Source organism: Ptychodera flava, chromosome 12 (assembly GCF_041260155.1).
Source record: "Ptychodera flava strain L36383 chromosome 12, AS_Pfla_20210202, whole genome shotgun sequence".
Classification (NCBI taxonomy): domain Eukaryota; kingdom Metazoa; phylum Hemichordata; class Enteropneusta; family Ptychoderidae; genus Ptychodera; species Ptychodera flava.
In genome coordinates, this window is record NC_091939.1 from 29,182,325 (window position 1) to 29,199,441 (window position 17,117).

At 38.3% G+C, this 17,117-nt stretch overlaps 1 protein-coding gene across 1 annotated transcript; it reads left to right on the forward strand.

Annotated features, from left to right (window-relative positions):
- The first annotated feature begins 4,061 nt into the window (after positions 1-4,061).
- On the forward strand, positions 4,062-16,660 carry LOC139146261 (uncharacterized). Its single transcript, XM_070717668.1, has 20 exons — positions 4,062-4,394; positions 4,657-4,781; positions 5,076-5,244; positions 5,627-5,789; positions 6,039-6,207; positions 6,583-6,854; positions 7,429-7,640; positions 8,101-8,307; positions 8,585-8,831; positions 9,447-9,644; positions 10,061-10,154; positions 10,600-10,863; positions 11,430-11,566; positions 13,275-13,535; positions 14,106-14,382; positions 14,536-14,665; positions 14,942-15,199; positions 15,565-15,768; positions 16,028-16,202; positions 16,401-16,660. Exons 1-20 carry the CDS (start codon positions 4,062-4,064, stop codon positions 16,658-16,660), a joined length of 4,155 nt encoding a protein of 1,384 aa, XP_070573769.1.
- Positions 16,661-17,117: the final 457 nt, after the last annotated feature.

The following is a 17,117-nucleotide window of genomic DNA, read 5'->3' on the forward strand; positions in this document are numbered from 1 at the left end:
ATACCATGAAGATGACTGCATGATAACAGTAACATACAATCTAAGGTTTGAAAACATTGTGAAGCACTTCAGTAGATAAGTGCAATATTCATTAGTCCCGATAAGACGACGCCCAACGGACTTGCACAAGTCTTTCCGTCCGCTCGTCACCACTTTTCACCTAAAACGATATCATTTTATGTGGCTCAAGGACGATATGATATAAAGTATATAATCATATATATTTGGTTTATGATTCGATTCAATATGTCACCTGCAAATATATTGTGTCAGAATGTTTATGACAAGAGCTATTACCCTGAAATATGCCGATGAATTGCATTCAGGATAACTTTCTTTTAGGTGCATATACATGTCGATTAGTTTAGTACTGTGATAGATCAATTCTCGCTGCCTTAAATAGCATTTGTGTTGTGCTAGGGAAGGGGAAAACTGTTACTTTTTTGGTAATTAAATACAATACACACGTCGACTTCTCACTACAGCAAGAGTTTGAAAAACTAATGTACTAACAAAAATGCAATCACTGTCACGGGAAAACAGTCTGTTTGTTCATGAAACGATGTCAACTCTCTTTTATATTTTCATCTTTTAGGCGTTTTTGGAATTACTTTAATTTAAAACTTGAAACTTTTATTTACTTCTACTGTAATTTTACGTATTTTACCTGTGGAAATCTGCCATATTGAAAATGCGGTTGAGCGCCTGACAATTTGATAAGTCACATAGGTAGCAGAGTAGTATTTACGGTACCTAGAATTACAATATGTCCTCCGCTCACATTGTTATACTTTACACACGTGCTGAGCCCAAGAACACTCCCACACAACTCTCTTTTGGCATTTTCCCCATCATGTGTCACAACAAAGTCCACTCAAATTTGGCACAAGGACCAGGGGATGTTCTGTATACGTACATGACCATAACCACATTTCCGGATCTTAGTCATGACATTTTATAAATGTTTTCACTAAAAAGTTTGGTTTTCTTAACCATTCTTTAGTGTCGAAAAACTGAAATTTCATCGTCAAGTGGGATATGAAATGCCTGTGTACCAGAGTAAATAGTATTCCGTTTGAATTTCAGCGACGATTTATCACTCATCCGGGAAATCAGTTTTGGTCTTGGAAAAAGTCCAAGAGACGTGTTTTTGTTGGATTGGAAGATGGAAAACAACATTACTCACATCTCATACCCGTTTTGCATTCCTGACGGTGTGCCGGCCTGGGTTAAAATAAGAGCTATGAATCATGGTAAGATTTGTCACCCCTTTTTATATCACGAATTATCGTATTTTGCTTTTTGCTTGAACTACTTGTCCACCATTTTGTGTCAATGTTGGGGAAAATATTAGCGGAAACTTTAAAAGCGTGCCCTGACTTGATGACAAACGAAATGTACCTGCATGACCTGCAGCGGGTATATGTGTAAATTTCATTCGTGAATGTTCCTACTAGTATTTGCATAGATTAGGTTTTTCATATTACAAAACCTTTCTCTAACATTTGACCTTATGAAACGTACAGTTGCAGTGACTCAATGGCAATGTCATGTGTATGTGACAGTGCTTTTTGGCTGACTACACTAGCCTGTGTAAGGCGATGTATCGCGAAAAGGGGTCGTAAGAACTTCAGAACATCATACATTGTGCATTACACGTTCAATGTAACCTGTAAAAGTTATACCATGTAACATCTCAAACATTCTCTTAAATGACCAGCTATCAAGGAAAGGCAAGATCAAAACTTAACAGGTTTTTCACCAGTGCAGTAAGCAAAACCGTAGCTGACTATTAAACTTAAGAACACATTGATTCAGTATAGTACTAGAAGAAAATATCATATTCCGAAAACACGGGGTCGCTCACGCACAAATACCGCTGATTAATTTCCGCCAATGCATTAAATAGATTACTTTACTTTTGCATTTATTTTATTCTCTGAACTTCCAGCATGTTTATTTTGTCTGTTGTATTTTGTGATACTGTTATAATTTTACAACTGCTTTGCTTACCGTTGTTATTCTGTTATGAGCATGTATATTTTGTATTTATTCAATGCGTGATAATCCATACTGATGGATTGACTTAGAGTATTTAAATTTAAAGTCATGTCTCTAGAAATCTTCTCAATGAATTTCGGCACATTACCACAGGAATTTCAAACAACTTCAAAGAGGAGCGCACTAACATTTTGCTCATGCCAAATGTAAGGAAATACAATTATGTCCTAAGTTAAAGGATGACAGTCCCTAACCTGCTTTGTTTTATATTTAATCTTCTTCGGTTTAGTTGAACTAACCACAGTCGGTCACGCAGTTTCCCCGATCATCGTCGACACAAGCCCTCCGATTCCAGGAGAAGTATTTGATGGAACAGTACTTGGTCACGATATTGACTACCAGTCTTCATCGGACGAGTTATGCGTCAGCTGGAGAGGATTCTACGATGAAGAAAGTGGCATAGGTATAGCTCATCATCGCCAGACTTACTTATTTCCGTTTATCTCTCCTGCTGATAGGAAACCTGTCTTAAAGTGTTTACTTTAAAGATGCAATATTTCGCAAATAATCGTTCTGAAGTGTGTTCTTCATTAGGAGAGATCAGCAATACCACGGCATATGATTCAGCTGTACACATTGTCTCCTTACTTCTAAACTATGTTTAATTTATGAACAGAGAAGTATGTATGGTACGCCGGAAGCTTCCCGGGAAGTAACGATACGGTTTATGACACTGAACTAAGACACTCCGACTTCAGAGCGTGCAAAAGTGGCGTAGAGCTGAAACACAACGAAAGTTACTACTCAACGATCGTCGCGTTCAATGCAGGCCATAAGAAGTTGAGTACAGCTGTCACAACAAACGGCGGTATGTTATATGTTACATATCCAAACACCCAAAATTAAAACTTCTGCTTGGTAAATTATCACTTTCATCAAGTATTGACGAAAATAAGTTTAAATTACTTTTGTACTTATAAGCTCACCGACTACGCATGGCGTTCAGGCTGGTCATAGTCATATGAGCAACTTTGAGTATAAGCATTTATTCCACATTTTTTGTAGGGTTAAGGCATTATCATCGAAATCAAAATGAACTCAGTGTTACATCGTCGCGTCATAAGTAGCGCACCATTGCATCGCGCACGATAAGAGCCCACAAGTGTACAACAAACTTGAAAACAGAACATAAATGTGGTAGACGATTATTCAATGAAAACGAAAGGTTTTAGTTGTTTTGCCGTATAACATTTGCTCATCACTATGCACAATCATCTTCCATTTCAATCCTTACTACTGATATGATGTGTTCTGCTTACAGTGTTAATTGACATGACTCCTCCAGTAGAGGGTTGGATCAAGGATGGTTTACAACGAGAGCACGATATGATGTATTCACCCGTCGCAACGACTGTGTCTGCTTCTTGGGACGATTTTTCTGATCTGGAATCTTTTATAAAGGAGTATTTGGCAAGAATATGGAGGGAAAAGCATGGAAAAGGTACATAATAATTATATGTATAGAAAACAAAATGTATATTGTTCTATGTATAGAAAACAAAATGTATATTGCTCTGATTGAACAGATATTGCCTCCATCGCGAACTTGTAATCTGTATTTTCTTCTCTATAAACTTCCGTTGCCCACATTGTACACCTGTGAGCTATATTAAAAGAAACCGAAAAATTCTCATGTGTACTTCACATTCTTTTGTCTCTATACGTAAACACACTCTCTGTCCAAAACATCTATCTTAATTCGCCGAATACATTACATGAATATTGGCCTCATTATGACCAATGAATATTTTCCATTGCTAATAATTATCGTTTTTATATATTATCATTTTTATTTTCACGCTTTGTTGTAACGATTCTCTTTAACGAGTATGTTCATTTTGGAAATTCAGTATTTTATTATAATTAAATAGTTCGCCGTTTTCTCAATGTAGCTGATTGGTGAACTCTATAATTCTTGATTTGGATTTTCGGTATAATGGTAATGAAGTAAATGAGGAACTTTTAGTCCTGATCTGTAATATTCAGACACATCTGGCATTATGCATGCCTTTCCGATTAACTACAATGATAACAACTATAATGAGGCATCACATAAAAAAGTAAATTCGTGTACCGGTATTCCTTTCCCAGGAAATCCATCACAACCAGAAAATATTTACACCAGGGGATCTTTGCCTGCCGAATCCAGTGCTATAAATTGGCACCATTTTCACCTCAATCATGGTGATTATGTGTACACCGAGATCGAAGCAATAAACAACGCCCTCGCAGGAACCAAGGTAGCTTCTAGGGGATTCACCATCGATTTGACTGAGCCTCTTTTCATCTTCCTAGGCGACGGGGACACGATAGGTGTAGACAGACGCTACAGCGTAAGTAATCTATCACTATAATTTCATGCGTCATGTAACTATGTTAGAGCAAAACACTGCATTTGGCTCGCTCGATAAATATAATACAAAGGAAGTGTTCAACCTAATTCGAAATACTTAAGGATATAATTCTGTGCGAGGATCTTGGAGATAAAATAGAGTCGTGTTAATTTAATTGTCAGATATTATCGTGATGGAAAGATTGTATGTCTTCTGTAAAGTACCTCTGATACAAATGATACAATTCATTTCATTCATCTAGGGAACATTATCTCAACTAGCTGCTAACTGGGATTGTCGTGATTTTGAATCCGGTGTGGATCACTATAAAGTCACAGTTTACCAAACCTATGGAGGCTCGAGGAGACAAGTTTATCCAAACGATGGGTAAATATGAACACAAAGTCATATATTTCATCTGATCTGTAAATGTCAAAGAAATTTGAAAAAATGTATTCGTGACCATTAAAAAATAAAGCACCTAAACTGTAAAGCCAACGATAAAGCAAGGTATTTGGTACAGTAAAACGCGCAGAATGTGATTAACAAATGTCAACTATGATTACTTGCCACATTATGTTTGACTGTCAAATTAAAAAAGTACCACAAAAATTGTCCCCGTCTTTATGAATGGACTTTTTAATCTATCTCCCTTCTCGTCTGGTTTTTTGTCCTTCCAAGAAAATCACATGAAATAGTCGACGGTGACACATTTGTATGGCACTCCCCGTCCACACTGAACCTTATCAATGGAGGCTTCTATAGCATTCGAGTATCGGCGGTCAATGGAGCAGGTCTTGGAAGTGTTCGAGATACTAGTGGTGTAACTGTTGATTCAACCCCTCCTCAGGTTCGGACATCAGTTCTGCCCTTTGTAATTTCTCACCTAAAAGTTGTGCGCGTGCAGAGTGAGCATTCAACGAGAGAGAGAGAGAGAGAGAGAGAGAGAGAGAGAGAGAGAGAGAGAGAGAGAGAGAGAGAGAGAGAGAGAGAGAGAGAGAGAGTTAGTTAGTTAGTTAGTTAGTTAGTTAGTTAGTTAGTTAAATGCACGTCACCGTGAAGGCGAATAGGCGTATTGAAAATGCTAGCGCACCGGACATTCAACTCAAACAGCTTATTATTTGTTTTAAACCTATTCAGACATTGCGCTAGACACTGCTTTCCCGGACGACAAAAGCGTTTTTTACTTTTTACATTGAATTCTGATCACTTTATGTTTACTACATCCATAGATGTTGCTAATAAGCATAGGAGCGATGACAGCTGACAAAGAGGAGGAGCTGATTGATGGCTACGTCATGCAAACAGACACAGAAGGCATCAGGGCATACTGGGAAGCCGTAGACTTTGAAAGTGGCATATTTGCTTATTGGATTGCAGTCGGGACGAGCAGTGGTCAGTAAAAACATGTTTTATATCCATTTACATAGACAAATTTAGTATTAATCTCTTTTATGCTAACTTACTATTATAATTTTGACTAAGTTTTAAATATCTTAAAATGTCAATGATGATCAAGTACAAGGAAGGTCTTACGGTATCATTATGATAATCTTACAAATAAATATTCAATGTTGAGGCCATCTCATAAAACAATTACGCCGGGTAGCGTCAAATATGTTTATGCGTCTGACAATCTCATAGGAGCTACTGATGTACAAAACTTCACAATGTTTGAGCCGAGTAACGGTGGGTACATCGACGGATTGACTCTGAAGAAATTTAGCGACGAAGAAAATCCAGGAACGGTATACTATGTGACGTGTAAAGCTGAAAACGGTGCTGGAACGACATCCGAAGCGATGGTGTCAAGGTTAGTGCAGAATGTTAGAGTTTTTGACACAGAGGTTTTCTCACCAGAAGACTCTCAGTTCTTTACCCATATGAAACTAACTTGTAATTTTTTGTGTAGTGAAGATCTGTTTCTACAACATATTTCAAAATAGTACGATAACTGCGTGTATGAGACAAACATTTTGCATGTACAGTGGAAACTATTGGCATGGGTACCACAAAACGTGTAAAGTAATCGTTTCTTCAAGTCACCCTGTCTGTCCTACACACTGAGTTGTGGCACTAATCTAAATGCACTGTAATTGCTCTGAATAGTAAATGCTAGAACGTATCATTCTCGCGACATTGTTTGTCACCTTCCACATAATTGCCAATTTTTCGAATTTGATTCCAGTGCCATTAAGGTTGTATCTGCTGACAAGGTTGGTTTCGTAACTGATGGCCCTGAAGTCGAGACGAATGATGAAATGGAGCAAATGGCTGTAGACATTGACTACCAGAAAGAGATTGGCACAGTCACTGCGCAGTTTACTGGTTTTGAAAGTGAACAGCATGGCATTGTTCACTATGAGTGGGCCGTTGGAACAACTCCAAGATCTGACGACGTTCAGCCGTATATCAGTGATGGTATCGTCACAGATGACGAGGGATACCATATTGGCGAAGGTAAGTTTACCGACGATTACTTTATCTACCTTATTCAAATATGAGGCTCATTGCAAAAAGTGTTTGTAGGAACTGCGACAGGTCCATTTCTCTCTTTTTTTGTAAATCGTATTATTACCAGCAATAATCTTGCTATGATTAAAATACTTTAGCCAGACGCTGCATTTCTCTCGCACATCATTTTGCAATTCGTACTTGGCGATCTTTAAACGGCTAAAATTAAATATGTAGTGAACTGTTAATGTTGTTAAAAGTCTTGCCTAACAATTGGAGACGATGTGTTCTAGGAAATGCTCCTCAAGACACATAGCCCATAAATTATCATTCTTAAAACTGAATCATATTTTTTAATATCCTTTTAGATTGACATTATTGTTAAAAACCTGAATAGCATTATATCATAGCATATTAGCATAATTGCAACACTATCAGTCTTTAAGTGAAAAGTGTGATTATCGGCACAACAAATTTTCAATGTGAAACTTCGAAAATTTGAGAAAAGATCAACATGTTGACTGCATTTCATGGCAAACTTCATTAATAACACTGAAGGGTGACGTTATTTCGTCTCCAGGTATAAGTAGCTCAGGAGCAGCGCAGTCTCTGCTTTCACTTGCTTCGGGCCGACGTTACTTCGCCACAATAAGAGCGATCACTGGTGCTGGGAATGTACTGGATTCATCATCAGACGGATTCACGGTTGACGTCACTGCTCCACAGATCAGCATAGACATTTTGGAAGGACGTAATGAGAGTGAAATCACCATGGACTCTGCAAAATATCAGGTTGTTCTCAAATTAAAAGAAATCTCAAATATCTCTCACAGAAACACGACAGAGGGCTGATACTAAGCTCTCCCCTGTTATTTTTGTACATTTAATGGCCTGCATAACATAATTTACAACTCAGCAGGTTTGTTTAGGGGACCGTAAATTGTATAAGTATATATAGCGACAAATAAAGTTGCGCAAGTTCAGAGACGAACGGTGAAGTTAGTAGAAATGATTATAAAATAGTAAAAAGTCAGAATTCGTTATCTGTATTCGACAGAACTAAAGAAAGTATGTTAAAATGTGTTTTCAACTTTACATTTATGGAATACTTCTCTATTTGCGCTGCATTGTTTGTGTCACTGGTCTTGGTGCTTCTATTTTTATTTCTCTTCGAATATTTATTTCTTCGACATGTGTAGTCTACTGCAAAATATTCTAGTTGACTCATCAAAAATGTATGGTTTATATGCAGAAATCAGAGACGATTGAGTCATCGTGGACCATTTCTGAAGAAGAAAGCGAAATACTCCACACGGAGTTCTGTTACGGCAGTTTCCCTGGTTCGTCTGACATTTTCAATTGCACTGATACTACCGGTATTGATGAAACATCGAGTTCCATGGTGGAGCCAAATGTACAGGGTCTTCCTAATATACTGACACTTCGGACAACCAATCAGGTATAAATCTACTTTGTCTTAGTTTGATGGCATTTGAACATTTGAAGTGTAAAACATACTGTCATGATGGCCACCTTCCCTCGCTTTTGTAGTTTTTAAGACTCTATTTCATGACAAACCTTATCGATTTGTTGTATTTGTCAAATTTGCATGCTGTATATATAATAAATAATTACTTAAATACAAATGGTGACATTCCATCGACATGTCTTCATATACAGCTACTAAGTTTTCAACATCTGTTCATCTATCCCCGTCATTGACATTACTCATATAGGTTGGACTGACAGCAGAAGCACACTCTGATGGCATTACTGTCGATACAACGCCACCAACGGCGGGCAACATCAGCTGTCCACGATCGATAAGAACCACAGATAATCTGATTTGTTCGTGGGACAACTTCAACGACAAGGAGAGTGGAATAGCGAACTACCAAGTTGCAGTTGGTTTTGCTGAGGGTGAAGACGCTGTCTACCCTTTCACAGTGGTTGATTCATCTCTTCACGAGTACAAAATGAATGGTAGGTCGTATTGTAAACCTTATTTTGTTTTTCGATTGCAAACTAAAGTTACTGTAGTCAAAGTAAAGAAGTTACGGCTCAGTATGGCGGAGTATATTTTGAGAATATGCAGTGCGGATTTTTGCCAATTCACATGTATCGCCTTACCTGACCAAGGTTTGTCGAGGCTTCTGATGTAAATGCTTGCACCATGAAAGAGAATGATGAAAAAGGAAAGATTGATGTAACTTTAGATAAATTAACTTCATTATTTTTGTTCCTTAATGGTACGTTTTCTTATTCTTCTGTCTAAAGTATATTGAAATACTAAAGTGTTACTGATAGCGATTCCAAAACAACGTCTTGTGTACAATTTAAAATACAATTGTTGACATATAAATTTAGTCAATACTGAAAGTCAGATTTTAACAGTAAATCGAACATACATACAAGGCTGTGTTCACAAATTGAATACTTTGAATTTTTAGACGTTTTTTGTAGTAGGACAAAAATTGTATATAACGGAACAAAAGGACTGGTCAAAGTTAAAGCTAGTAGTTTTTTAAATTTTGGAAGATTTTGTCCATTATGCTCCTGAGCTGAACTTATCAAGGCTTTCCTCATAATCCACCGTAGGTCCGTTCCTTGGTGTGCAGCACTACTTCACATTGATAGTTACAAACAAAGCTGGTGGTGAAATAATGAGTTTCTCTAACCCAGTTTACGTGGACGACACCCCGCCTATTCCAGGCAACGTTGTACATCTAGACGGCGTCGATGAAGTCGATTATAATGAAAGTGGAAGCGTATTTGTGAAATGCAACGCTGTCGAAGGTAAGGGTAGGTACAGAAATGAACTTGAAGATGAGACTTAAGTAGCAACAAGAGTCGACCTTGCATAAATCTCCCAATGCTGTAGATACACAACTCTCAGTTACATAACTCTTCATCATTTATTTCACTCATTTTAAATGGATATCACCAATAACATAGCTACCATATCTGACAAAGCATGACATTCATTTGTATTCAAACGCGGCACACGAGTGTATACTCTGGCCACAAACTTAGAGGAAATTCAGGCTTCTTAATCCGACACATCATACTCCCTTGATAAAGTACCCTCTCGAGAGCCAAACTCTACGTTTTACCTCACTATACAAACAGTCGTATCTACATGTTTCTTTATAACCACTCAGTGTGTTTACAATATGTATCACAGTAAATTATCCTACACGTGAAATCTCTAGGTAGTGCTACGAACGATGCAATCTGTCAAAAATCAGTGGACCGATTATTTGTTGCCTGGGAAGGCTTTAAAGATCCGGAGAGTCTTGTCGAGAGGTGAGTCCCTCAGCACAAGGGTGCTTTACTCAAGGAAACAGTATTACTCTTTAAGTAGTCTGGCTATAATATTGTTCTAATAATTTTTAAAAGTTGATCGCAGAAATTACAATAGAGTAGTAATTCGGAATTAGATGAAGAGATAATGTAAAGCAATGCCAAGGTTTAGACAATGTAGCCGACCGTTTCCGTAAGACATTCATATAAACAATTTCCTCGGCGTTATTTCTTATTGATATTGATAATTTCTTGATACCGATAAGGTTTTTAACATAGGAGACCTTGAGGAGCGATGAATCGAGTGACTTGATTCATTTGAAGGGAAAGTTTGTTTCACGTCACTGTTGATGAATGATTAGACGTTTACCGTTGGGAAAGAAAAAAATTTTGAACGAATGTTCCAGCCTCATAGCGCTTTATATTGTTTAATTCTGTATTGATGTAGGTACCAAGTGGCAGTCGGTAAAAATCCGGGCACAACTGACATACTAGATTTTGCAGACGTGGATGTGTCTTTAGGGCTTTGTGCTTTTATCGACGGAGTTGATTTGTATGACGTCAGACGGGCTTTCGTATCTGTTCGAGGATACAATCTGGCTGGGATGCACTCCACGGCGGTTTCAAATGGTGTTTATATCAGTAGAGTCGGCGCTGGCCTGCCCCTACTCGAAGGAACTTATATCTGGGATGGAAGACAGGACACTGATGTGTAAGTATACTAATACTAGGCAAGTTCATTTCATTCAAAAGTTACAAAGACATCTGAGTCTAACAAAGCAAATAAGCAAGGCAATAGACTTTACATGCTTTAGTCATTTTCATGAGAAAATGTTCGCAGTACAGAAGTATAGGTACTTATCGCGGACACACAATCACGTTATAACCATCACTCTGCTATCTAGTTTAACAATGTTACAAGCCTACAAGGCCACTGAAAAGAATCCAATTAATGTTAGCCAGTTTAAACGCATTCATTTCAGTTCAAGGATTGTGTTGAAACGGCAGTTGTTTAAGATGAGTCTTAATTTCTTTCGTCGCTTCTGCAGAACACAAATGTAGCTACGAAGACCGGTTCTCACGCCATATTTCAGCCAATTCCCTCCAGACTCTCAGGGGCTCCCGATCTATCTTAGCTGTGCGATCATTGTAATATATCAGCGTCGCATTTTTATCAGTCGTATATTTCACTTGGGTATATTCAACCACCTAGATAAAAGAGGGGCTGAGAGAAATCCAGTAAATTACACAGTATCTTGTTTGGTATTAAATTCACAGAGACTTTCAGGACAGCAACGAGGTGTTAGAGGTACAGTGGAGTTTCCATGGAGACCCCTGTCCGAAAATACACTACGAATGGTCGATATTCAGATTTGATGGTTTGCAAATGCAGAATTTCACAACAACCACGGATGGTAGGTCAATCACTTTTGTTGCTTATCTTTGAACGACAACATGCAGTCGTACTACTTTAACAGTACATGACGTTCAACATATCAGCCAATTATATGATCTCATGATCCGTTAGCGTCGATATGGCCTACTGTTTATAATGTAATAGATTGGTAAATATGAAAATCGTTACCCGTGTTCAGGGAGGCAAAGAATTCGAACATTCCACATTTTGTGTCTCGGTTGTCCTGTTTCAAACTCACCGACGATTTATGTCCAGGTCACACTGACATGTGTTTACAATTCTATGATGTTCACTTGCAGCGCACTCATTGGCACGATCCGGTCTTCTTAGATCTCATTAGTATGCAAAGTCACGTTACAGCACCGTGATTGGTTGACTTGTGCTCTTATGTTAACCTTGTCGTATAGAGCTTCGTAAAAGAGTGTTCCATATACTTCCTGCATGTACCAATCATCCAGGATGTCTGCACCTGGGCCCCTGGTTCGATCACAGAAAGCCGAGTTCGCCTGAGAAACATTCACCCGTTCAAATCGTGCACCTTTATGTGGCTCTGCATGGCTGCCAGTAACGATTTGATCTTTCAATGATATTTTTATTATCCCTTGGGTGAATTAAGTCTCTTCTACGGTAAACTTGTTCTGAACACAAACTTTCAATATCGGACATATCGACTGTTCATCAATAGAGTTTGTGAACCATATTATGTAACACGTCTCATGCAATGCGACAGATCGTTTTTTTATTTTCAAAAACGTTCAATTTCTCCACCAACAGCATCATATTTTGAATATTATCGTACAAGTTTACGCTCGCGAATGTTGCGTTCTTAGTGGTCCTGATACGAGAAGGATGTGTTTTATATTCGTGATCTACGTACCACGGTTCTTACTAAATTGCACTCATATAAAACTGTTGGCACGCTGCCAACAAGCCTTTCTTCCATCGCTACAGCGCCAGGGGCGCTAGAGCTGTTTTTACTTTGAAATCGTTCGTTCATGGATTGGATGGCAACATTGATGGTATATATAAGCGAAGAGGTTACAAGTTTCCATGATTAACATTGAATTTATTTCTCATTTCAATATGCATGTCAATCGACATTTCGTGAAACCAAAGCATTCTTAAATTATTTCTATGACGTCATCTCCAACTGACTGAAACAGTATACATGTGTAATTTACTTGACCTGGTATTGTCTGATCACTCTAAGTGTCATGCAATTCAAACAAGACATCGTATTTTCATGTTTTACAAGGTGTCATCGCTGTGTATTGTTTCCAAATTTACACTAAAATGGCATGTTTATTTTACAATACCGACCACGTCAAAATATATCTAAAACCAGAATCGCTGCAAGCGTCAAGTATAAAATACAAAAAATTACCAAATTGAAAGGATTGAGATATTTCTCAGTGGAAATTGAGCATGATTGTCTTTATTTTTACCTTTCGGTCGAACCAAATGCGGCTGCCCCAACGGTTTTGGGAAGTACATTGGACACTATGAGGCAATTACAGAACGAGGCTAACACAGACACATCAAGTAGCCAATCACATTGCCATAAAATGAACGTTACATAGTAATGAGACCTGGGAGAGAAGGTCAAGAAAACGAGTGCATTGTAAGTGGACTTTAAAGACCACAAGAAACTTGATTGAATTGTCTTTTCACTCGAAACAACGGAACATTATGTCTACCTGTTACAGACTTTGGTATGAACGATGGTCTCGACATGAAAAACGGAGAGACATATTACTCGGTTGTGAAGGCTACCAACCTACTGGGACACAAGTCGGTTATAAGATCCGATGGAGTAACTATACAACTTGAACCTCCGTCGCCCAAAGACGTAAGGGATGGTGATGTGTACGGCATTGACTTGAACTTCCAAGACTCGATTACGTCATTATCGGCCAATTGGGACCATTTTGGTGACCAGTGTGGTAGGAGCGATGCATATGAAGATGGTAAATATTTTGTAATTTTATAGGATGAGATACATTTGCCCTGTAGATGTAGGCCTATGCTTCAAGAAAAAAAAAAACAAGCACTACTTTCAAAGTAGTGCTAAGGCTTATTTCCGCGCTGGTTGCGCAGTTGCTCTTGCAGTAAAATTTCATGTTTTGCGCAACTTTAGTATTTGTTTTGATAATGATAGGCATCACTACTCAAGGCGAAAGGTGCGATCTCAGGGCCAATTTTACTTCAGCATTTAAGTTTCAGTGCTATTTGGTGGCACAGTTGCAACCAACACTAGGTACGTTTACGCGTGCTGGGTATGTCGTGACTACGTGACAAGATTTACGCCACTCTATGAAGTTTTTGCCTTCTGCCTTCGGCCTGAAGGGGCATACCCTCTCCCGGGTCTTCGCGGCTGCTAAGAACAACTGATGATTATATAGAGTTTTTGCTTATGAACAATGTGATGCTGGCTCTCACTGTGTGGTTAAAAGAAACGAGAGCAACAGTTGACCGTTTGTTTAATTGTTTGTATGTAGCTCATCTTTTGTTCAAATCATTTTACCTTCTCATTCCAGAAACCTCATCAAGTCAGATAATTGATCACTATGAATTGGCGATGGGTACAGACAATCGATATCCTGACACAAGAGAAGACATCCAGCCATTCGTAGACATAGGATGCAACGTCTCGCACACCTTCGACAATCTACAGCTTGTCCCTCGAACACAAACTTACTACGCCACCGTGAGGGCGTATAGTGTGTCTTCGTCGATGACCGAGGTGACCTCCAACGGTATCAAGGTTGGCTACGGTGGTGAGGTAGTGTCGGAAGGGGAAATTACGTTGCACAGGTATATCTCAAAACGGTTTCGTGGTAACCCTATAATATTTTAGGAGTATTTCTTGATCATCAAAGTAACCCCTCTGTATTTTAAGGCTAAGACTAAAGAATTTTCAGAAATTGTTTCCATGCAACAATCTCTCATATGTATTTTTAATTTTAGATACATATCAACAGCGGACAAAGTATCTCTGTCGTGGACAAGTTTCGAATTTGGAATGCCAGTGATGTTCTACACATTGGGAATTACTGGTATCAAAGAGTCTCTTTTCAACATCTCTTGTTTTGAACTGGTAGGTTTTATCGATCTCATAGTGAAAGTCGATAAGACAAAATTGTCCATATATAATTGTTAGCTTCAAATCTTCACAAACCAATTGAAAAATCTGTGGAATAACATAGGAACAAGTTTTTTATTCGTAGGCAGTATGAAAAGACTGACAGAAATATTAAATCTGTTCCTGCAATTACTTAACGTGGCAGGTGTATGAAATGAGTCGTTTTATCGGTATTGCTGATTTCGAGTGATTCGACTTATGTTCAAAAATACCATCGCTTCTATGTCACAGCAAGATTTTCACGAGACTGGGGAGACAAGAACACACGGAGAAAATGAAGACATATTTGACATTCACCCTTGGACCAAAGTAGGAAAAGACACTATGGTAGAAGCTACAGGGCTTTCATTGGTTGACAAGGAGACGTATCATGCAGTCGTTATGGCGACAGACGAATCCGGTTTTTGTTCTCTAACCGTAGCTGACTTCACTGTCGATTTGACCCCGCCTGTTCCAGGTTATATCAAAGTTGGACCCTTTAAAAACGAGGTAAAGCACGGTCATCATTTTTAAATTATATAATATACAAACGCTTTGCGATTTTCTGACACGCTGTCCGTCCGTTGATCTGCCAAGCCGCCTGTCTGTTTGTATGTACGTACGCGTACGTATGTATGTATGTATGTATGTATGTATGTATGTATGTATGTATGTATGTATGTATGTATGTACGTACGTACCTACCTAACTACCTACCTATCTATCTATTCTATCTATCTTTCTACCCATCTATCTATCTATCTTTCTATATATGGATGAACTGAAATATAGTATGCATACTAAAGGCGTTAAGAGAAAAACACTGCTTCTTATTCTGTTGTTGGTTATTCATGCTTTCACTGTATTTTCTAAAGGGTGTGACGTATATAACTCGTGGAGATATGCTACCCGTCTCGTGGGCTGAATTCTACGATGATGAAAGTGGCTTGGAAGCATATTCATTATCTCTTTATGACGGGTTATCCTGTGATGGCAAAACTGATCCAGTACGTTTGATAGACTTCATCGATGTCCCTGCCAATGATACAAGCTACACCTTTGTTGATCTTGACTTGGAGGCAAGTATTCCCATAAAGTTGTAATTCGCGGCAATTTGCAAGTGCTAATCTTTCCAGTTTTGTCGAAGAAGATGGTCACAGTTAGACTTTCGTGATAAGGTCTAGACTGTATACATCATTGTGATGCTATGTTTTTGAATGGCCATTGTGTCCCTGTCGTTAACACAGGCATGTTGTAATGCATGTGGATCCTATACAGCATCTGAGTCATATATATTGTCGTCTTATTTTAGCTAAACTGTTTTGTTTCCTTTCGCAGACCAATCGGCCATACTACGTTCACCTACGGGTGACTAACAAAGCTGGCCTGTCGACCACAGTGGTGTCTCAACCTGTATTTGTAGATCTGACAGACCCAACTGCTGGTGTCGTAAAAGATTCGGACGACTTCCGCACAGACAAAGACTATCAAAGTTCAAAAACGTCTCTCGATGGTAATAAACAGTTTTATAATACTACTTCTAATTGTTATATGCACTTTTGTAAATTGTTCGTACTCGTTGCACAAGTATAAATGTGACATTGAAAAATATACACAATCTTTAGTGAAATGCATATTTGTTTTCAAACAACGTTTTTTCAATAAAAAAGAAAACAGAAAATGTAAATTCGTATCGTACTATCATTTCTAGGTTTCTTTCTTCATTTACCAACATCGGAAGGATCTGCATGTCCGAGTCGAATCGTCAGTGATGACTTCTCTGGTAACGATGGTTGGTTTGCTGTCAACAGCCAAGGGGTATGGGGAACAAAGTATGAGGATGCAGTGTTGTTCACACCGAACCAGGTACTGAAAAACAGCACTGTCCTAGAATCAACAAAAGCAAGACGTCATAATCGAAGCAAATATCTTTGCAAGTTCTCAAATGTCTACTATATCAACTTGTGTTAAATGTGTGTTAAAATGACACTTAGTTTTTCTTGTACTTCTGTCTCTATTGTTACAAGGTATCAACTGACAATGCTAACGATGGGATAACAATAACCATGACGCGTGACATCACCAGAGATAGAATGTTCTCAGGGGCATATTACCAAAACAATACTGATGTATCTTCGGGAGGAAGATATTCGGTAAAATTAATTATATTTTATATATGAAGATTGGCATATCTTAATATCGTAAATTAAATGCTCAAATCTATATTTTAGTTGACAAGATTTTGCAATGGCAAACCAATAGAAAGCATTAATGAATTGCATCTTTTTCACACACTCGGTATTTTGAATACAAATGACTTTGCATCAAATCGTCAACATGGCTGTATTGTTAAAGCTTATTTCAAATTATAAGCATAAGGCGGCGGGTATATGAGCAGATCTAAACACCAACATTTTATACCAGGGTT